This window comes from Ambystoma mexicanum, chromosome 8 (assembly GCF_040938575.1).
Source record: "Ambystoma mexicanum isolate Mex_15411 chromosome 8, UKY_AmexF1_1, whole genome shotgun sequence".
NCBI lineage: Eukaryota > Metazoa > Chordata > Amphibia > Caudata > Ambystomatidae > Ambystoma > Ambystoma mexicanum.
This window is the reverse complement of record NC_090929.1, coordinates 536,203,867-536,228,002: the sequence shown is the minus strand read 5'-3', so window position 1 is coordinate 536,228,002 and position 24,136 is coordinate 536,203,867. Positions and strand designations below refer to the sequence as shown.

At 45.1% G+C, this 24,136-nt stretch overlaps 1 protein-coding gene across 4 annotated transcripts in view; it reads left to right on the top strand.

The window, feature by feature from the left end:
- WRAP73 (WD repeat containing, antisense to TP73) overlaps positions 1-24,136 on the top strand; it is a 1,098,908-nt gene that overhangs the window by 438,152 nt on the left and 636,620 nt on the right. For all 4 annotated transcript variants that reach the window (XM_069610231.1, XM_069610230.1, XM_069610233.1 and 1 more), the window contains one exon: positions 19,367-19,470. In XM_069610231.1, the coding sequence (XP_069466332.1) occupies positions 19,367-19,470 (104 nt within the window). The remainder of the gene's footprint in view (positions 1-19,366; positions 19,471-24,136) is intronic.

The window sequence follows — 24,136 nt, the reverse complement described above, 5'->3', positions numbered from 1 at the left end:
AATGTACTGTGTGTTATATATGGTGCATGTCATTAATACACATCAAGGCAGTGGACGTGCAATAAAACCAATGTGACATTAGTAGGCCTCTCCTGTGCTGATGAATCAGAGTGCTAATCCTTTCATAAGTCCTAAGAAAAATCTCCCTATTTAGCTTCAGAAGAGGGTCTAGGGGGCTGCTACAGGTCTGGCGTAAAAATAATATAAACTCTAGTGAAGAGCAGGGTATCTTTTCAAGCAATTATTCAACAGCTATCTAGCTAAGAGATATTCTAATGGCTACCCACATGTTGATGTCCCTATACTTGTAAACGGCTGCTGTGTTGTAACCAGGTGGTTGCAGGAAGGACATGTTCAAGATATCAACACCAACTTTACTGTGGCAGTACCTGGCCGATTGTCAGGGGAAACCCTGTGTACATATATGAAGACACCTGACATCCATCCAGGAGACCTGTTTGAAACCCTACATATTAGGAGGGATCTAGATCAAATACATTACATACCCTATAGGTATCCAGAGTTAGCTTTGCAGCAGGTAGACCACCAGAACTGGTTTCAAGAGGGCTTGACCTATCCCTCCACAAGGGGTAGACATGGCCCTTTATCTATGGAATGGTTACTCTAGGAAAACACATCCTCTGGCTCCACCCAAATAAAGGGGGGGGGAGCAGGTAATGGCCCATATAATAAGGAGCACTATGACATTCAGGTGAGATATTTTAACACTGTCCGCACTCAAGCTGTATAATTTAGAGCTTTGGCAGCTGCACCGGCAGCACCCAGACCAGTAATAGCGAGGGAGGAAGGAACACTTCCATTCCAGACCCCTCAAAGCCTTATTGGACACTTGCCCCACAAGGCAGGAGGAAATCCCTACATGGTATTCCACCAAACCCAGCACCTACCCTCCGGTCACTGCTCAGCAGAGGGCTTTAGCAATTGCAATGCCAACAGGTTGTAATCCACCTATGGAACACTTTGATAGTTTGGTTCCTCCCCCCATGAACTGTAGAACAAGCCATGGAGGCAAATTGGGAATAATGAAAATCTTCTTGAGATGAACCGACTGCAGCAGGAACTGGTCAGTGGACAACTTACAGTCGCTGATGATCAGACATGGGTAGATGTTCGTCACACGAAAATGGTCAAAACATTCTCATCTGTCAATCAGAATACAGCTTTGGTGCCTTGAACAGGTTCTTTGTTAATTGTCATAACGAAATAAAAAGATGAACCCAGCTGCGAGGATCGATTCCAAAAAAGTCTAATTTACACTTCAATTGGCTGAAATAAAAGACGTTTTCATCAGCCAATTGTTGATGGATGCCAGGATGGAGCTTACCTTTTTCGGATAGCAACTTTCCAGTAGGGCTTGAATCTCCTTTGGCTAGTCTGCTGTTCTCTCCAGCAGGTTTCTGGAAGTTTGTAGTGCTCGGTTTGATGGTTCCACAAAGGTTTCTGTGGTGCTGGTGGGGTCTACCTTAATACCCACAAGAAACGGCAGTTTCAATGATAACTGCAGTAATTTAAGTGGTGATAGCTTCACTTCAGGCAAATTTAACAGAACCAGTTCAGTCTGCACTGTGAGATGAAGGATAATGTCATAACATTTCACCACCTTCAAGACAGTGCTCAGGCTTATAGCCCCCATGGACACACCACAGCATGAAGCATTAAACTGCACTATGTAGGATCCATTCAGTAATTGTACAGCTCTGCTATTAAGTTTCCATTAGAATTGCACTCAGCGTACATTTGTTGGAGTTCGAATTCTGCACACTTGGGCTGACTTTAACAATGTCTTGTCATCTTGCATGCAACATTTCCACACAAACTTTCAAGGAACACAGTTTTGCTGTAGAGTCCTGGTGCGTCACACAGGCATGGTATAGGGCACCCCATAGATGGTCTGTATCCATTTATTTTCTACTTGATGTATTGTGCCCCATGACTTCAATTCTTCACACAACAGAGGTGTACTTGCTGGCAGGGGAATGTTCAGGAGACATGCAGTGTCCACGACAATAAAGTCTTAGTCCCATGCCGATATTCCATAGAAAATCTTTCTGATCCCACTTGGAAAAGGTGGATCACTAGCAGCTAAAGGCTAGATTTCCAACTTCAAGAAATCTAAAATAGCCCATAGAGAAATGCTATTGCTGGGGGTTTCATTAACTGATGAGGACTTGTTCCACAATTCCGAGAGAAATATGCGCACTTGCAAAGCCCACGCATACTCAAGCAGTTACAAGCCATACTTGGCCCTTTACCTTTTGGGCACGTATACGTGGCAGATTATGAAGCATTAGTTAAACCAGTATGACTTATTGAAGCCCAACTTCCACCCATCAGACTGGAAGGAAGGGCGCACACGCATTCTGCACCACGTCTACCAACAGATGACTCAAAGTAGTCCTCTTCAAGACAGAAAGACAGAGAAGGAATTAGTGACACTATTTCCTGGTCCAAAAGCTTTTACATATGTAGTACTAGCAGGAGTACCCATAATTCCTACTTCAGTCCTAGTTTGAAGTTTGTTTAATGAACTAAACCAATGCTGCTTTGTAGACAATATTGCTAGTCTTTCCAGTAGAAGCTAGTGTGAACAAATTGTCTTTGTTTCCAACTCTGGAGCAAGCCACATAAAGGGGACCATTAGAAAAGCATGAATTCCGTAAATCGGTATCGGCTACTTTGAGTTGGAGCGTTGAGATTGTACGATCCAAAAACCCCTTCCTGCAAAACAATCCGAGCAGAATACTATTCATACCATATATACACACAATACTCGCTTAACATCTCCGGTCTAATATCACAAAGATCCAAAACAATGTAACTTTAAAAGGTCTTAAATTCCTATGGACTCAAACTCTGATAAAGCCTCAAGTACTGGGACGAGGAAGGAGTTAATGGGGATTGAAGGAAACACCAAGCTAAACGTGCAGACTAGATGTCAGAACAGAAATCGGCTGCACGGTACGTTTAAACCTGGTGAACACCTTCAATGGAGGAGTGGGAATGAAAAATGCAGAGCGGGTGAAGTGGGAAGCAGAACCAAAGGAAGAAGCAGACCCATGGAGACAATTTGTGTTGAGACGGATGCTTCCAAGCACCCACTTGTCAGCATACTTTACCGGAGAGGCATCAGACTGTCAGAAGCGCAGCAGGTGCCTTGGCAGGACCGTTGAGAGGCCAGCAGCAGCAGGGAGGCTGTTGGGTTTGTGGTCTTGTTAAAAAGCCACAGTTCTACCTGCAAATGAATGCAGAGACAGCGGGGAAACTGAGCATCTGCAAACTTATTTGAAATCTGATCAAGTAAGTTAGGAAGACATGATTTACGCATCCGCATAGAAGAGAAGTCAATATGGGGAAAGGTGGAGTCAGTATTATCACCAGAAGATGAACATTAATGAAGTTGAAAGACAACATTTGTACAAGTCCCCATGTATGCAATGTCAATATGGGGGAAGTTGGAAGTCAATGAAGTATAAACAGTGAAGAAGTACAACTGTGTTATACTTGGAGAACATTATTGGAAGTCCTAGTGAGGGAAGCGCATCAGGCAGTGAGTTTTTGGGAGGATGATACCTGGCAGGGGATTATACCAGGGGATCTGCAAAACCAAGGGTGATTCCTGGCAAGGGCGTATACCAGGTAATACTTTTAAAATGGGAGAAAGAGAACATTTTAAGAAGTCCTGGTGAAAGAAGCAGATCAGGCAGGGAACCTTTGGGCGAAAAGGTAACTGGCAGGAGGGTATACCAGGGGATCTGCAAAGCCCAGAAGGATCCCTGGCAGGGGGAGTATACCAGGAGTCCATCCTCAACCAAGTGTTTATGAAAGAGACATTTCCACTACTTTTGATGGATCATTATTTGAAGACACTTTTGCCATCATTAAAGGGTTGTCTGGAAGATACAATTCTAATATTCTTAAGGAATTATTGTTTGGAAAAGACAACTTTTACCATCCTTAATGTTGTTGTGTAAAAGAGTCAAAAAGACCCTTTTTGCCATCCTGTATAAAGTGTTATGTCCAAGAGACATCAAGGAATCATTATTTGAAAAGGACACTTTTGCTATCCTACCTGAAATAGTCCACTGCAAGGGAACCCCCCTCTTGGATTCAAGGATTGTTTGTTGATTTTACATATTTGATTTGTATACACTTTTTGCAAAATCAAAAATGCAGACGCTTGCCTTAAACCCTTGGTTGTTAATTTTTAGTATGAGGGTCAGATATGTTTTGGACACAAGGACAGTTTGCATAATTTTGATGACGAGACAGACTGAGTTTTAGTTTCCTAGGGAGGCAAACTCTCTTTAGGCTAGGGACAGGAAGGTCTTAATCCACACCCTTTATTTTAATAAAGATGTCTGATGTTGAAAACATTACAACTTTATGTGCACATCTCATTTTCGACCCCTCACATGTGGTGGAAGTGCCGTTCTAGCAGTAGGGGCACGCTCTAATTATTACGCTGCATGTTCTGCTGTAAAAGGGAGATTCAACCATAACAATGTGTTTGAACACCAGGATACCCAAACAACACATTTAGGTGATTCAACCGCTCAGGTTGGTGAGTTACAAGGCTCATCCTGGCATTGAAACAAATTGATCCACACAAGCCCACTCTAATTGTGACTGATTTAGACGATGTAGTACACAGTTATAATTTTGACCTTCAATGGTTGTATGCCATCTCATTCAGAGATTCTAAAGGCAAGCCAATATTGTCAAAACAAATTTGGCAAAAAGTATGGGACATCAAAAAGACTAGACCCCATCTGGGTTATGCACACACCAGTACACAGAAGAGATTCTGTGCACAGTGCAGGCAATGACAGCAGCCTACACCAAAAGTGGTAACAGCATTAACACTCTCAGCTACATATATGGATCCCTTTCCTCTGCTCGCTCCTCCCTCTGGAACATCCTCCCTCCCTGGCTCAAACTTGAGCCGGATCCTAAGTTCCGGAAACTTCGAAAGACTTTCCTTTTCTCCTCTTCCTTCCCTCTCCCCCTCCCGTGCTAAACTCTTCCTCTGCTGCTGCGACTGGGGCCTGGTCCTTTCAAAGTCTTATAGGGGACAGACCACCCCCTACCAGTCCCCCTAACCCCCCCCGCATCACATGCCAGCTCTTGCCCTCGGGCTCCCTTACCCGTACTAACCCAACCTGGTCCTCCCTGTCCACCGCACATCTTAATACTGTGTTGAATGCAATGTCATCAGTTCTTTTCCAGCAGGGACCTCTCTCCGTGTGGCCAGGGGACTGCAGCTGCTACCTGATCCTGACCTTGGGTTTGGCTGTATGAGGGAGGATCACAGGTGGGGTGGCGACCCTCTGGGTAGTGACTTGACATAGTCGGACGAGACATGGTATCCCCATTTTCCTTTAGAAGATACTCCCTTCCCCATGCCTTAATGCCATATCGTCATACCTCCCCTCACCCAAACAGGAAGGTTACTGAAAACCCTTTCCCATATTCTATATACAAGACATTAAAACTTGACTTTATTTTTCAAAACTACTGAGAACGCTTTACCAGACTTTTCTTACCTTCCCTTTAACCCGAAAATACTGTAATGAAGATGAGCCGAGTGACGAAGATCAATGGAGGCCAAGAGCACAAACTGCACTTTAGTTGTTGCAGAAACAGGACTGATGCCAGCAGATTTAAACCGGCGCACCAGCTGACAAGGTGATGCTGGCGGCAGAACTCTAGTCCTCACTTTGTTGACCGAGAGACTGCGGGCTGATGTGAGGTCCATGGAGCTGACTGCTTCCCAAAGAGACTGATGAGAGCTGACTACATAGGAGGTCACGCTGCGAGGAAGCCAGAAAAAGAAGAAAGTCTTCAGAGCTTTTGCAGGTACCGAAAGGCAGCCTCCACACCGTAGAAGCCCTGAGACGCTGAACAGACGAGGGAGCCACAGAAGCTGAAAAGTTGAGGTATCGAGAGCAGAACACTGAAGAGCTGCCACAGGGTTGCCACGAGAGAACCTAAACCTGCCACCAAGAGCCGGTGAGTCCACCCAAAGGTAGCGGGGACACCAGGGCGTATTGGCAACCCTGGTGAAAGCCAAATGACACTGAATGAAGTATGAGAACAAGCAAGTGAATATTTCTTAAAGAGACTTAACGGAATAAATATAAGAGACTCACAAGTTTGGAAGTGTATGCAGTATATCTATAAAATGGACCCTGGCAGGATAGTATACCAGGCAGACTCAAAGCAGAACAAGATAAAGAGACTGTTAAGTTTGTAAGTGTGCGCAGTGCACACATGAGAGAAGCGCTGGCACGTGAGTATACCAGGCAGATTCATCTCAAGAGTAAACGTATGAGAAAAGCCCTGGAAGGAGAGTATACCCGACAGATGCAAGTTACAATTGTGTTCATATAAGAAAGCCCTGGCAGGAGAAAATACCAGGCAGGTGCAAGTGTGTTTATATAAGGCAGCCATGGCAAGAAAGCATACTAGGCAAAGTCAAGTTGGATAGTGTGAAAAATACTTCACCTAAGGAAGGCCTGAGGAGGCTACATCAAGAAAAGAAAAAGGCTGTGTTAAAATATAGTAAAGAGGAGAAAAAGCCTGCAGGAAAGTACACCAGGTATCCTACCAAGACACAGACTAACAGCCAAGTTGTTTTGTATACCAGTTGTGTGGGTGATCACGTGAAACTTAAGGAACTGATATTCATGAAAGTATAAATCAGAGTGAAGAAAAATCCAGGAACAAGGAAATCTATCCTTCTGGAACTTTTGTGTTGGAGTTACATATTTTATTTTTGAACATTTGTACACTACTTAAATCTAAAGACATTCTTCCTTTTCACCATAAAGTTGATTTTTTTAGAATGTGAGTGCTTTGGGCAGTTTGAAATTGGACAGACCCTTTGTTTTTGTTTTAGGTAGTAAAACCTCTTGGAATAGGGACAGACATTTCCCGAACCACCTTTTACTTTCATAAAAGTTTATGGTCAAAACCATACTTCGAATGGATTGTCCTCCCACGTATTCATTATCTTTGATAAATCCACTTCCAGCTTGCTGGCCTCGGGGGGGGAAAAAAAATCCACAGTGTAGAGGGCACTGCGCGTCAACGTCCCTTGAGTCAGTGTCCCTCGAAGGCCTTTGTATCGACGCCGACGTCACCATAGGTATAAATAGTCTTGTGCAGTGTCCATTGTTCTGTTTTTCTGCGCTTCATAAGCCTCGGAGACGCAACGCTTGGTTCCTCAGTAAAATCTTCGATTTCCTTGAAAAATCTTCAATTACTACGCTGGCATCTTCGTCCGCTTCATCGACGCCACGATCCGGCTTCAAAAAATGTCGGGATTGTGGAAAAAAGATGTTAACCGATCCTCACAGGATCTGCCTCTGGTGCCTGGGCTCAGAGCACCAGTGTTCAGAATGTGAGGAGTGTATGTCCAGGACGTCGGAAGCCTTGAGTGAGCGTAGGGGGAAGCTGGAAAAAGGTAAGACCGTTAAATCCTCTAACCCTTCGAAATTGTCCTCGGTCAAGACATTCGTCTCCTCGTCATTGGAGAAAACATTCTCTCTCGAGATTTCAGTGGTTCTCGCCACTCATCTAAATGGAGACCTACTAGGAAGAGGCGTCCTAGATCACCTTCATCTTCTAACTCTCCAGAAAGGGTCACCTGCCCCACTAAAAGCAGCTCTCCAACTAAGTGGGAGGAATTTCGTAAAAACAATGCCAAGGTCTTCGAGAACACAGCCTTGTCCCCCTCGGAGATGCCTAGAGATGATACCCCTGGGTGAAATACCCAAAAAAGAAAAACGCTGAGTCGTCGACCTCGGCAAATAAAAACCCTCGAGCGTCATGAACCCTTGAGTAAAAACAAGGACCCTTCACATAAAACTGCGTCATCGAAGCCACTGTCGAAGGTGACTTTGACTCATAAGACTGTCATCAACGCAGTCGTCGACCCCGATGAGAGAGGCCTTCGAAGCCTCATGTCCCGACCGCACCATCAGTACTCGGGGCGTCAAAAGGATCCTTCAAAGATGTTGAAAGGGGCGTCTATCATCTCGACGACAACAAGTAGAATTCCGATTCTCTCGAGACCATTTTGGCAACCATGGCCTACTAGAGTACATTGACGCCGTTTGTAAGTTTGTCGAGACCTTTGACGTCTACATTGACAACTAGAACCCTTTCTCAAGCAGTTTCGACCAATTTGACTCCCTCATCTCTTGAAATGGGTTTTACCCCTTACCCACGCTCTGACTACTTCAGAGCTTTGTCCTCTATGAGGAAGGAGAAGACTCTGATAATGAGAGGCCTTTTGGCTTACAAACTACAAGGGTTCCTATTCCAGAGGAACTAATATCTGAGGAAGTTAGATTAAGAGATCTTCAGGAATCTTTACAAGATGATAGTGGCATAGATACCTCTCCAGAGGCTGACTTTGCCAGACCAGAACCTGGAGAGCATGCAGAAATGTCTTACAGATCACTTATGGCAAGAATTATGGAGTTTATGGGGTGGTCAACACATGCACCCTCTTTTTAACAAGATGACCTAATGGACATCTTAGATAAAGGGCCTCAAGAAGACCCTATAGTCCCTTTTCATGCAGCATTGCAGGGGAAAATAGCTACAAATTGGGAAACACCAAAGGTTATCCCTGCAGTAAATAAAAAGCTCTCTGTGAAGTTCAGAGTGCCGACCTCAGACCCTGTATACTTAAGTAAGCATCCAACCCCAGAGAGTTTAGTAGTGCAGACTGCAACGTCGTCAAGTAGTAAAACGGCATACCCTACTATACTACAAGATGGAGAGGACAAAAAATGTGATGCCATGTCTAAAAAGATCTTTTCGGCATGCCGCATGGCACTTAAGCCTGTTAAGGCCACTTGCACATTAGTGAGATTCAGCCACACCCTTTGGGAGTGCGCTTCATCGGCGGCTGACCGTCTCCCAGAAGGGGAGGAATGAGACGTAGTCTTGAATATCATCAAGAATGGCAAGGAGGCAATGTGTGAGTCCCTCCAAACAGGTCTCGACTCTGCTGACAGCATCAGCAGAGCCATGGCGGCGAGTACCACAATCCGCAGATTTGCGTGGTTGCGGAAATCTGGTTTTGCTCCTGATGTACAAGCCAGACTTCTGAATATGCACTTTGACGCACCTCACTATTTGGCAAGAAAGCTGATGGTAGTTTGGAGAAATTGCAAACCTCCAATCCCTTGGGGCTGCAATTCGTCAAACTCCAAATCGCCCCAAAACTTCGTCCTGGAGGGGGAAGCCCTTTCGTTTTTACTCCGCATTCAGGAAAAGGCAGAGGGCAGCCAGCTCAAAGGGGCCAGAGGCGATTCACCTATGGTGGACGGGTCAAAGGTACCAAGTCTGCATCAGCAGGTGCTGCTTTACCCTCCGCATCTGCGTCAGCCGCTCCTAAACCCCTCTGAGGTCCCTTCACACAAAATACCAGTAGGAGGCAGGTTAACATCTGACAGAATGGCCGGCTATTACGTCAGATGCTTGGGCATTGGAGACCATTGCCTAAGGTTACTGCCTGCCTTTCCTACATACTCCTCAGTCATCCACTGGGGAACAACTATTTGAAGTTTCCAGATCCGCTCCTTATGCAGTAGATCTCAGACCTGCTAGAGAAAGGTGCCATAGAACCGGAGCCTGTAGCGGAGAGGAACAAGTGTTGATACCCCCCCCCCCACTACTTCCTATCTTGGACTTGCGAGAATTGAAAAAATCCTCAGGAAGGACAAGTTCAAGATGGTAACCCTTTCTCAAATCCTTCCAGCCCTACAGTTTCAGGATTGGTTGGCATCTCTGGACCTTCAGGATGCTTACTTTCATGTACCAATCCATTACAAGCACAGGAAGTACCTGAGGTTCGTCATTGGCAGTTCTCACTATCAATTTTGGATTCTGCCATTTGGGCTAACCTCCGCCCGAGGGTCTTCACGAAGTTAATGGCGGTCGTGGCAGCAATACTAAGGAGGGAAGGGATTCATGTCTACCCCTACCTGGACGACTGGTTGATCAGAGCAGTGTCCCCGGAACAAGCTCAGATTCATCTAGATTATGTTTGCCACTTCCTCCACAAGCTGGGCTTCTCCCTCAACTTAAAGAAGTCACAGATGATACCATCACAGAAACTCCAGTTCATTGGAGCAGTCCTGGACACATCCCTGGAAAAAGCCTCGCCACCAGAGGTGAGGGCTCAAGATATTCTTCAGATGGTGACCAGATTTCAAAATGGCCAGCGTCTAAGAGCCTTCGACTTTTTGAGTTTGCTCGGCCTCATGGCATCCTTCATTTTTCTAGTGCCAGCGGCTCGCCTGAGAACGAGATCTCCAGTGCGCATTAAGGACCAGTGGTCGCAATTCTCAGGAAGAATGTCAGATCTCCTACAAATCCCGAACAGAGTAGCACGAGACCTTCAGTGGGTGGGCCTGTCGGGAGAATATCTTGAAGGAGAACCCTTTTGGCAACCATGGCTGGAGATAACTGTAGTCACGGACGCCTCACTCACGGAGTGGGGAACCCATGCCAACGACTTAACCATCAGCGGTCGATGGTCTCCATCGGAGTCCAGACTTCACATCAAGCTATTAGAGCTCAGAGCGATCAGGCTAGCACTGAAAGCTTTCCTGCCATCAGTACAGGGGAAAAATGTTCTGATAGTGACGGACAACACAGTGGCCATGCACTACCTCAACAAAAGAGGAGGCATAGGGTCACTGCTACTGTGCAGAGAGGCAATGGAGCTCTGGTTCTGGGCAATACAAGAAGTAATCTCTCTGTCGACAGTTCACCTAGCCGGAGAGAACACAGCGGCGGACGCTCTGAGCAGGCAGACCAGTGTCTCCCACGAGTGGGAAATAGCTCAGGAAGTCCATCAGCAGATCTTCGCCCTTTGGGGGACCCCCCTCAGGTGGATCTGTTTGCCACCAGTGTCAACCGGAACTGCGATCAGTATTGCTCAAGGACATTTCCCCCGAGAGGAGCTCTAGGGAACGCGTTCATGGTGGACTGGGAGTTTCCACTTCTGTATGCGTTTCCTCCAGTCCCGGTCATTTCTCAAGTGATCAGGAGGTTGAGGAGATTCCAAAAACCCATGATTCTAAGGTTTCTCACTCTGAAAACAGTCTTCCTAGTGGATTTAACTTCTGCCAGAAGAGTGATTGAATTACAAGCTTTATCTTGCAAACCTCCAAATGCAGTCTTTCACAAAGATAAAGTAGTTCTTCAAGTGAAGCCAAATTTCCTCCCAAAGGTTGTCTCAGAATTCCATATCGCACAAAAAAATAACCTTGCCTTAATTTTACCCTCCTCCTCACTCAGGGAAAGAGTAAGAGAGATTGCACAGGCTGGATCTAAGGCGTGCCTTGAGTTTTTACATTAACGGACTTGCTATGATTAGACAAGCAGATCAGTTGTTTGTGGGGTATGCAGGACATCATCTAGGTTTACCTATCAGGGAGCAGACCATCTCAAGTTGGCTAATACTGACCATCATAGAGTGCTATACATTGACAGGAAAAGATCCTCCTCAACACCTCAGGGCTCATTCAACTAGGGGTATCTCAACCTTGTCAGCTCTCCAAAGAGGAGTTCCAAATAAAGACATATGTGCGGCTGCCACATGGTCGTCTGCACATACTTTCACCAAATTCTACAGTCTAGATTCCTCCACTAGCCAGGAGACTAAATTTGGGAAAGCTGTATTGCACTCTGTGCATCTTTAAAAAATCATTACGTTTTACTCCCGCCTCCTATTACACATTACTGCTTTGGGAGTCTATCAGAGCTGAGGAATACATGGAGGACACAATCCATTCGAAGAACAAGTTACTTACCAACTGTAACATTCTTTCGACTGGATGTTCCTCCCACGTATTCCTTATCGCCCCTCCCATCCTTCTGTGCAGTAAAAGGGTACTAACCATCTCATACTGTGCAAACACAGCACCTCAAAACGGAACTGAGCAACTGATGCTGCGTGAGACTGTTTATACCTATGGTGACGTCAGCGTCAATATAGAGGTCTTCGATGGACACCGGCTCGGACGTCGACACGCAGCGCCCTCTACTGTGGAAAAATATATCCGAGGCCAGCAAATGGAAGTGGATTTATCAAAGATAAGGAATACGTGGGAGGAACATCCAGTCGAAAGAACGTTACAGTTGATAAGTAACTTGTTCATCTGTGTCCGTGTCTCATTCCTGGTTCCTCACACTACTTATAACTACGTTGTAAAAGAAAATACAGTGATGGTCACAATCTAGGTCAAAACGAAGCCCTGTTGACAGGCTGCTACCGAACAAGCAGAATAGATTAAAATGTATCTCTGCAGCATGTTCAAGTGTAGCAACAATGCACTTTGGGGTTTCAGCTACACCATGACTCTTGCAGGATAGATATTGGTGGCCAGGGCTCAGTGAAGAGGTACGACTCTACATAGCAAGTTGCTCTATTTGTTTGCAGACAAAACTGCACAATTCCCGAAAACCACCAACAAGGGCAACAGTGCCTTTTGAATGTATCTATATGGACCACATAGTTACACTGACACCCGTCAACAAGTACAAATGTGTTAGTCATGGTAGACTCATGCACAATATCCACTTGGCTAATTTTCCAGAATAAAGCCAACTGTAAGGAGGTCATAAAAGGTTTGCTGTCCTTGGCACCTATGACAGTACCAAAATTACTCCAACCTGACAATGGGCCAGCATTTTCAGGCAAAATCTTAAGAGAAGCCCTGTCAAGCTGGGGTTGCACTCTGCATTTTAAATGGATTGTGTCCTTCCACGCATTACTCATCTTTGATAATCTCCTTCGAACGGCAGCTGCTGCAGAAAATGCCTCTGTAGAGGGCGCTGTGCATCATTGAGTTGATGTCCCTCAATGGCTTCCATCCGCTCTCGAGCGCAACATCACCGACAGTACATATAGAACACACTGTGTCCATTACTTCAATTCAATTTTTCCACTGCACAATTCGATTTGGATACAGTGCACTTTCATCTATTTTGACGATTATTTCTCGATAATGTCGACCCAAAGACAGGATTCTAGAAATGCACGGATTGCGGGGGGCAAGATGTCAATTACGGACCCACATTGTGTTTGCCTCTGATGTCTCTGACTCGAGCAGAAGACAGAGGATTGCAGTTCCTGTCAGTCCATGACAGGCAAGGCACTTAAAGAGAGGAAGGAGAAACTTGCTACGGGTATGCCCGTGTACAAGTCCCCATCAATGATGTTGGGGTTGTGGGGGGATATGGGGAGGTTCACCACAGCAAAAGCGTTCCAAGAAGCACTTGCGATCTTGCTGTGGTTCCCATCACACTTTCTTTTCGTAAGAAGGCCAAGAAAATACATCACACATTCAGCTCAAGGTCCTCCGACTCCTCTCCTGAGTATATGGTATCTTGTCCATGTAAGTTGGCCTCTAAAGCAGAGTTGGAGACGTTTTGTCTTAACATGTGGAAAATCTTTGAGAAGGCGGCTCCGGCTACTTCTAAAGAACTGAAAAATTCCCATGTCACTCCTCACGCCTCCCAAGGCTGACAAGGCATCTAGAAAGGTTTCTGGTTGCGTGCTCTCAAGCCCAGGCTCTAAACCTTCGACCACTCTAGTGCATTCGAAGCCTCACGTCCAGGAGATGCCTAAATCTCATTCATCCTAACATCACCGGTCGGGTTCTTTTACGTCAAAGCCGAGCCGTCGACTGAACCTGTGAAGGTTTTTAAACCCTTACCGAAAAAATACTTCTTTAAGTCAATGTCATCCATTTGTTGAGGAAAATTAGACATCTGATCAGGACACTCCTCCTTTTGGACCCCAAATGTTTCAGAGGCTCTAATATCGGGGGAATCGAGAATGGAACACTTGTTTGGTTCCTTAATGAGTGCAAGTGGCCTTGATACCTCTCCTGAGGTGGATTTTGCAACATCAGATCCCTCTGATCATGCAGAGGCCTCTTACAGGTCACTCATGAATAGGTTCACAGGGTACCTGGGATGGGGAAGATCTGCAACAGTTTTTCAGCAGGATGATCTCAATGATCTTTTGGCCAAGGGTCCTCAGAAGGATTCTGTTTTACCAATTCACTCTGCTTTACAGAAGAGGCTAATGGTAAATTGGGAAACCCTGAATATGAATCAGGCAGTGAACAAGAATCTCACTAGGAAATATAAGCTACCACAGCTGCCCCAAAACCTCTCTCAGGCCTTTGTCCACAGTACTGTTCTGGGGGGGCAGGCTCAGTCAGCATTTGTAAGAATGGTGGGGCATTACTTCCGATGCTTGGGCCTTGCAGACCATAGCCGAGGGTTACTCCTTGCTTTTATAAAATGACCTTCAGGTCATCCACCCAGGAGCCATCCCTTGGGGTTCTGGATCCGTTCCTTCTGCAGGAGTTTTCCATCCTGCTGGTGAAAGGTGCAATAGAGCTGGTACCTGTAGCAGAGAGACCGGGAGTGGTGATCTTTCCCTTTTGATCCTCAAAAAGGACAGAGGGTTATGAGCCATTTTGGACTTGAGATACTTGAAAATGTTCTGCAGGAAGGACGAGTTCAAAATGGTTACTCTTTCTCAGATCCTACAGGTGCTCCAGGATTGGATGCCATCATTGAACCTTCAGGATGCTTACTTGTGTGCCTATTCATCACAAGCATAGAGTACCTGAGGTTCGCCATTGGCAGTTCTCGCTATCCGTTTTGCATTCTGGCTCACCTCCGCTTAAGCGTTTTTCGCCAAGTTAATGGCAGTAGAGGCAGCAAATCTCAGGAGGGGAGGGATTCACATCTACCCCTACCTGGATGATTGGTTGATCAGGGCTCATTCTCACAAACCAGTCCTGGAACATCTCTGCATCTGCCACTCTCCACAGACTGGGCTTCTCCCTCAATTTCAAGAAGTCCCACATGATACCTTCTCAAAAGATTTCATTTCATTGGAGTGATACTGGATGCTTCCTCAGGGAAAGCCTCCTTAGAGATCCAGAATGCCCAACATCTTCCCGCCTTCGATTGTTTTATTTTTTTAGGTTGCTCAGCCTCATGGCATCCTGCATTTTTCTGGTGCCAGAGGCTCGTCTGAGAATGAGGTCTCTCCAATGGGTCCTCAGGTCTTAGTGGTCTCAGTTCTCTGGCAGAATGACAAACCTACTTAAGGTCCTGGGCAAGGTCGTGCAGGATCTCCTGTGGTCGGCCAGCGAGGGGATCGTGTTGAAGGGGGTACCCTTTTGGCACCCATGGCCAGAGATGACCGTAGTTACAGATGCCTCCCTCACAGGTTGGGGAGCCCACGCCAACGATCTAACGATCGGCGGTAGTTGGTCTCCATCAGAGGCCAAACTACACATCAACCTTTTGGAACTGAGGGCAATTACATTAGGGTTGATGGCCTTTCTGCCCTCTGTATGGGGGGGAAAGATTTCCTGATAATGACGGACAACAAAGTGGCCATGTACTACCTCAACAAGAGAGGTGGTGTAGAGTCACTACCAGTGTGCAGAGAAGCAATGCAGCTCTGGTTTTGGGCACTTCAAGAACAAATCTCCCCATCTGCAGCTCACCTAGCGAGAGAGGAGAACACTGCTGCGGACGCTCTTAGGCAGAGCTCTGTCTCCCACGTGTGGGCGTTACCCCAGGAAGTCCTTCAAGAGATCTTCATCCTTTGGGGAACACCTCAAGTGGATCTATTGTGCCAATTTGTCAACAGGAAATGCAACCTATTCTGCTCCAGGGAATTTCCTCCAAGAGGAGCTCTAGAAGACTCGTTCATAGTGGACTGAGAGTTTCTACTCCTGTATGTGTTTCATCCAGTCCCGTCATTCCTCACGTCATCAGGAGGCTGAGGACGTTCAGGAAAACGATTATCCTCATTGCTCTGGATTGTGCCAGGAGAACGTGGTACCCGGACCTTCTAGACATGTCCATCTGCCCTCCATTCCGTCTTCTCCAGAAAGCAGATCTACTCTCATAAGAGGAAGGCTGCCCTCTTCACCCAGAAATGAGAACTCTGAACCTTCACACTTAGTTGCTGAAAGGTTAATGTGAAAAGATTGGGACCTACCGGAAGACGTTATAGTGGTGTTGCTTTCAGCTAGAAAACAAGCAAAAAAAGCACTATACTGCTGCCTTTGGAATATGTTTTTCAGCTAGTGTAGAGCTAAATATATTGATCCTTTTGCTTGCAACACTCCTACACCTCTTGCTTTTGTACTACACCTGGCCCATCAAGGGCTGCAAGTGTCCCCTGCCAAGGGTTATTTAGCAGCAGTATCGATCTTCAAACGCACGCCAGAGCAAGGCTGTTATCTTAAGATGCCTATTGTTATACACTTTCTTGAAGGACTGACTAATATTGTTCCACCAGTCCATTTGTAAAGTCCCAGCTTGGGATCTATATTTCGTGTTGGGAGCTCCATTTGAACCTCTCCATTCCGGTCCACTGATTGTTGACTTTAAATACTATTTTACTGGTGGCTATCACCTCTGCTCGCAGAGTGAGTGAGCTACTGGCATTATCGTGTAAACCTCCTTTCACCACATTTTCCAGAGAAAAATGTGTTTTGAGGGTTCATCCCTCATTCCTTCCCAAGGTGACGTCCAAATTCCATCTGACACAAAAAAGTACCTTGCCAGCATTTTATCCACCACGTCATCCTTCCAAGGAAAAAGAGGCTACATATGCTGGATCCAAAAAGGGCTTTATGCTTTTACATTACCAGGCTGGCAAAGGTTAGTCAAGAATACCAGCTCTGTTGGTTGTACTGGATACAGATTGGGTCAAGCTGTGACTAAGCAGTCCTTGTCACGATGCATCATTAAATGTGACCTCACGTGGGGAGACTCCCCTCTTGGGGGCAAGGACTCCAGTTCTGTGAAGGAACACCCTGCCCCACTATTCTAAGAGCCCCTCAGACCACTACTGCCTTGGAAGACGCAACCTGAACAGACCACTGTTTGCTACTGCAATACAACTTCCAGTATTCAAATCCACTGAGAAGAGTGGAGGAGTAATGCTGATCACTGCTCCATATCAAGTAGAGAACACTGAAGAGTGGTAACCACAGAGTAATAAACAATACTTCAGGGAAAGAGAAGGGCAAGGATCCTCTGCTGGGGAGGACCCAGCGTAGATGCATAAAAAGCAAAGAACTTGCATTAGGAAGTTGTGTTCACTGAGCAGGTGGAGCCTGGGAAGTTGAAACCTGGGAGAGAGTAGTCCGGACATTCCGTGAGGTCCTAGTCGAGAGGATGTGGAGAACAAAGGAGAAAAGCGATTCGGGAGCCGGCACAGAGCTGACTCGCGTGTGTGTGCGCCAAGCATTTCCAGGTGGTGGCGTGGCCTCGGAGGTGGACCATCTGGTCCGACAACTACGCTGGAACCATCCAGTAAAATACTTAGTGGAGCCACAGAGAGCAAAGAAGGAAAGGAAGATGCTGGAAGCTTTAATCGGCACAACGCGACCCCGTCCGCACAGGAAGAAATGGGGATGCCAACCCGACAAGCTAGAGGTAGAGGTAACGGGAACAGAGAGAGAGAGCCAGGAAAGACCGTGGGCTGGCGCTAAAGAGTATAACGAATGCTGAGGGACTCTTAATACTCATACCAGTAACTGTGACAACAGCAAAGAGTATAACGAATACTCCTACCCATCCCAGTAACTGTGAAAGTGGCAGAGTATATCACGAATACAGTGGGACTCCTCGCACTCGTCCCAGTGATTACAAAAGCAGTAAAGATAGTGTGGAAAGTCAACACTGGTAATATCTATCTCAGTGGTTGTTAATACCAAGAAGCAAGCAAAGCGGAACAGAAGAACCTACGTGTTGCTTCTCAGAAGTGGAAGTGCTTAGAAGATAACAAAGTGGTATTCAAATGTTGTTCTAGGTGCAGTGGCTCAAGTCTTTCAAGCTCTATGGTGAAGGGGGACTTTGAATTGGGTATTTGAAAGACATCCTTGCTTGTTGTTGACTTCTGCTAGAAGGCCAAGTGAAATTTAGCAGCTTTTGGGGTCAGAGCTATTCATTTTTTCACATGACTTTTGTGCTTTGTGCGAATCCTTTCTTTCTTCCAAAGGTTATCTTTCTTTGTTGACCAGGAAGTAGTTGTTGCTTGTTTCCGTCTCCTCAGTCGGAGGCCGATACATCCCTACACTGTTAAGATGTCACGCTGGCTTTAAAATTGTACATAGTTCATGCAAAGTCGATGCGTTATTCCCAACGTTCGTGGTGCCTCTCCAGGTAATTGGGCTTCCTGAGCCTCCATGGAGAGCTGGATGGCAGCTTTTATTCGTGAGTCTTACAACGTTCATAAACATATCCCTTCTTGAATTCTCTATGCTCATGCAGTCGGCCTGAGGCCACAGCAGCAGCTTTTCAGAGACTGGCCTTTGGGGCATTATCAGCGGGTTGGCTTCTTGGGTTATGCTCTCTGCATTTTGTAACTTGTTTTCCCGAGTGATGATGGTTTCAGGCAAGCTGTTCGAAAGAATCTCTTGTCTTAAGAAAATGGAGGTTCCTCTCCCTGGGTAAAGATTGATGCTAGCCAGTCGCCCAGGCAGTAGTATGGAGGAAAGAGGACCTACGAGTAATGAAAACGGTAGTGATTACTGTACTTCAAGTCCATAGTTCCTTTTCCTCCAAATACCTCTTCCTCATCCCCCTGAAAGTCTAGTTGGTGTTGGAGCCAACACATGTAGAAGTGGGGGACTAACAGGTGGCGTTAAGGGGTGGAGTCAGTGGTGCGGGACTATACGCCGTAGCCTCACCAATGCTCGCCTTTTTTGTTGCTCAAATGGCCCTGATCCTGTCGCTTTGGAGGGATGCCCAAGCAGTGTGGCGGAAAACTGGATTAGGAGCTCAGTAGTTACTAGGGCGAGTAACTTTTCTTTAATGATTTCCCAAATTACCCTTTAGAGCAGAAGTAATTTATGAATCATTAAAGCAGTATTTGACAAAGTATCCATTTTATCAGTAAGGCACAGTTCACTTTTTGAAAATGCTAACCGCCTTTGTTGCAGCACTTTAGTGAGGCAGTTGGCCAGCTGGCAGTGAGTGCCATGCTACAGTTTTACACACTTTTTATTTTTTCAGTTATCTGCTCTATAGTTTCTGCCCGCATTGGAGAATGTCCATTCTTTGTGCAGCGATAATTGTTTACATGCATAAGTAAACATACGATATGAAAGTGTAGTCCAACGGTATTATTGGCTGTAGTGCCTGCAAGGAAAAGTGTTTTGATCATGATGGCATAGCTTTCCAAAATGATTTCTCTGTTTGCTGTCACAGAATTGCATTTTTTTTATTTTGCATGAAGACTGACAATTACTCATTTGTTTAACAGGAATATCCTTTACCAAAGATGGTCGCCACATGGCTTTGGCAGAGCGACGCGACTGTAAAGATTACATTAGTATCTTTGTTTGCAATGACTGGTGTTTATTGAGGGTAAGACATACCTTTTGCTTTTTAAATACCTGTATAATGTGTCTGTTGGTTTAGCTATCCGCGAATCTATTATGTGACCCATGCATTCATGAATGTAAATCATTCTGGGAATCCTATTTCAGAATTGACATCTCAAGGTACTTTCCCCTCTTGGTTTTTGGCTGGCTCACTGTGGCATCTAAAAATAGGGCGGCTGCCTCTTGCCTAGTATATTGAGATATTGCCAGACTCTGGTGTCTGTCCTTGGAACGAAAGGCTGCCAGTGTGGAATGTTGTCCGAGTCTTACCCTACTATACATCTACAGAGACACAGAATTTATGCAAGTGTGTGTGTGTGTGTGTGGGTCGTTACATGACTCTACATAGCCAAAGGTGTGTCATCGTCCGAGTGCGTTAAACTCATTTGACAAAAAACTGCTCTTTCCACTTTCAAACACACATGCTGCGTTTGGCGCAGTTCGTGCAAAAAAGGTGTTTTTTCAGTTTGGTTTTGTGCAGACCCCAAAATGTAAGCTTTTGGGCCAACAATCACGATGTTGTCTGCTTGGAATTTTGCAGACCACTAGCCCCTTAACTGGTCCATGCTTAATTTAGAAAATTGGCTTCCCTGAACTCGAGGTATTTATTCACTGTTAAAATACAAAAGAAAATCTATGATTCAGACCTGCCACTAAGTCTGGAGTGACTCTCGCACAAACTCACGTCTCCCAACACTGGTCGGAATATGCATAAGTACATAGGATATGGTAAGGGAGTACAAGTAAGCAAAGTATGCACAGACAGTACACTTAAATCACTAGGAACACAAAACCAGACACACACTTCCAAACATACATACATGTAACACAGTCAGCTAAGTTAGGTTAGGATGGGTACATGGCATATGCTCAAAACTGAAGTACAATACACACGTACAGTATGCTTGGAATGTAAGCTAACCTGGATAATACATTTGAAATAAGTATGCACACAACAAATGCTCTCCTATGCACGCACGTCCGCACAAACCCCTTCCCCCACTCATACATGTACATGCATAACCTACACAGGAATCCCTTAGACCACATAAAAAATGCACTGGACGCAAGTTAAACACAATATGAACACAGTATGTTTGAAATGGGTTTATGCAGAATGTACCATGCTCACTTACTTATATGCACATAACCACAGAGGTTGCCTGGAATATCAGTACGCAATTGGACCCAAAACAGGAGAACTAGTATCCTTGTGCTCTCAATACGTGTATGCATATAAAACACGCTTGACATGGACATAAGCGCATGTAATTTGCACAGCCACAATATGCACTCATAATGTGCTTCAAATGTGCATGAGAACAGATTTTTTTTAAAAAGTTAATGTTAAGGTATAAAACACTATCTGTATTACTTATTTCCGAAATACAGTGTTCATCTTTGGCTCACACTTCACTATTACTTGGCAACGCGCCCTTTAAATATTATACATCCTTGACATCAATCTGTTAAGGTGATACTTATGAAGTAGTGATGTTGCGAGTATGTTTCATTTATAGATTTTTATTTTATTTTTAAACAACTTTTTATTTACATTTTATTAGTAACAACCATCATAACACCGCCCTTCCCCTTCTCGCTCCACCCTCCCTCACCCACCCCTCGATCATCAGGCTCCCAGAAAGACTACTCCAAAATCTGTACAACGAATTCCTGTAGGTCAAGCATTGTAAACCCATGTGTAGTTGGATCAGAGTAAATGTCAGATAAAAAACCATCAGTCTTCTTTTATCAGTAAAAAAGAGAGAATTTAATCCATCATTCAATTTGAATAGATCACAATAATATTTATAAAAAACATTTGTGATACTATATACCTAGTGAATATAACAATGGTGTTAAAACAAAGATGTTAAAACAAAGGGTGGTTCCTATTTTAACCACCATTTGGGCTTCTGATTAGGACCGTTTGGCATCTCATACACCTTCATGTGGCTTAATTCACTTAGTCAATTCCCAAGCGTCCCAACATGTTTCGCTCCCTTACATACTCATTCAAAACAGTAGAGTTGGAGTTTCATCAGGGGAACACCACCTCAAATATTCACATTGTTAATACAAATCTATAATAGATACATAGTAAAAGCATCAACATTCTCTCTAAACTTATTTTTTGTCATATAAATTGGCATTTCGAGTTTCCAAATAACTCTTCCCTGGCCTTTCTTGTCTGTCTTCACCGACTGTCACAGGGTCTACAATACAGAAAAAAACGGTATTTATTGCCCGTTTTTCAAGCCATGATTCACTCAGGCTATTTTGCTGCATTTCACTACGCAGAAACAGAGTATAAATCTCTAAACTTCAAAGGCAACATTAATCAGTAAAACTGTGCTCACTCACCTAACAAACACCAACATCTTGAATATGTTGTACAGCTAATTCTGGGTATTATTGCTGTAATTTCTGTCATTTCAATTCGCACACAGTTCGACTTAGTCCGTGTACCGTTCCCAGTTAGCAAGCAGCCTCGCTGTAAGGGCCTCTCGTCGGAGGCACGGCTGCCCGTTGTTAAAGGTGCCGATCTGGGGAATGACCAGAGGTGGGGGGGGGGGGAGTGCCGTTAGTATATGGTAGACATCGATGGTGGAAATAATTACAAACCGCTGTGTACACGTGTGATCCTACTACCCGGCTCACTTACTTCTGTAGATGTCTTTTTTCGTTCCTAGTGTACGCAGGTCAGTTGGAGTTGATTACGTTCACTCAGTCTCCCGGAAGTTAAAAGCAAACGCCCCCTAATGGGTCCGTTCCTCTAACTATTATGGCTGCTACATTCTTAACGAAAATATAACATTAGAATGTAGTCCAATGGAGCGCCAATGTATCCATGGAGTTGCTGCACTCCCCTACATAGTAAGAAGTTCAAAAGAAACCCCTCTGAACTCCCACCCACAAGCACCTGGACCTAATATAACTGTCGGTGGTCAGTGAGCCCCAGCTTGCACTAGAAAATTGTTTGCCATACGCCTCATGGTAATGCTGCCATGCAAAACGCAAATATCACAAATTGAGACTGGAGGGTTGTTTAATGACCCACAAGGAATAATCCCCCTAATAGAACATTACAAAATCTGTACAACGAATTCCTGTAGGTCAAGCATTGTAAACCCATGTGTAGTCGGATCAGAGTAAATGTCAGATAAAAAACCATCATTCTTCTTTTATCACTAAAAAAAATCATCAAACTTCTTTTATCTGTAAAAAAGAGAATTTAATCCATCATTCCATTTGAATAGATCACAATAATATTCATAAACATTTGTAATACTATATACCTAGTGAATATAACAATGGTGTTAAAACAAAGGTGTTAAAACAAAGGGTGGTTCCTATTTTAACCACCATTTGGGCTTCTGATTAGAACCGTTTGGCATCTCATACACCTTCATATGGCTTAATTCACTCAGTCAATTCCCAAGCGTCCCGACATGTTTCGCTCCCTTACATACTCATTCAAAACAGTAGAGTTGGAGTTTCATCAGGGGAACACCACCTCCCTCCCCCACCCCTCGATCATCAGGCTCCCAGAAAGACTACACCATTTCCCCATGGTGGGACACGTTTCACATTCTTTCCAATATGCGCAGGTTTTGCGGACACCATCGTTTTGTATAGTCTCCTTTAAGATACTCCAGGGTCAAGCCCCAGTCCTGTCTAAATATCAGGGCATTGCCTTGCACCGTAATCCATTCCATCCCAAGTATTCCCCACAGTTTATGGAGCCATTTCACCTATGTTGGGGATTCTTTCTTCTCTGTTTCCACTATCTAGCCAGTAGCAACCAGGCCGCTATAAGCATCACCATAAAAGCTTTCTGCTGGGACTTAGTAGGGTGCGAAAAACATGGATTGAAGAGACCACACACTCATTCTTTTCGGGTCAGAGTAGGAGGGCATAGGAACATTGACTGTATTTGGGCCCCTACTTCCTTCCAGAATCCCTTTAAGTCCGGACACTCCCACCAGATGTCTCCAGTTCCCTCTCTCTGCACATCACCTCTAACATTCCTGTGAGATATTGGGGTACATCCCATGCAGCCTCTCCGGGGTGTAGCGCCATTGTGCCATAACTTTATGCCATGCCTCCCTAACAATAATCGATCTGGCTAGAATTCGATATGTTTGCCCACAAGTTCTCCCAGTGGTCGATCGGGATCGACTCCCCCAGGCTTTTCCCGCCTCCTCTTATATCCCCAGGTCTTGCTCCCTTCTACGTCAACCGGGATTGCGTTCAATTTTAAGACCAGCTGCCTGCCCCCCGCATGTGTGGTAACAAAGTTTTCAAATGGCGTCGGATCACGATTGGCTGCATTCTCCATCTCCGGATGCATCAGCCAATGCCGTACTTGATAGTACCCCATCCTATCTTTCTCGGTCAACCACATCTGGTGCTTAGGTTTCAAAGGATCTTATGCCCGCCCCCTTGATCAGGTCCCCTATTTTTGAACATCCGACCTTATGCCATTGGTTGAACGAGCCATGTACTATCCCCAGGGAGAATTTAGGGTTTCCGAATAGTGGCGTAAAGGGGGAGGGGTGTGTATATGTACGTCAGTCGTTACTAGGTATCACAGGTCACTGCAATAATCTGGCTAATGCGAGTGTTCTGGGGCCTGTCCTGCCTGT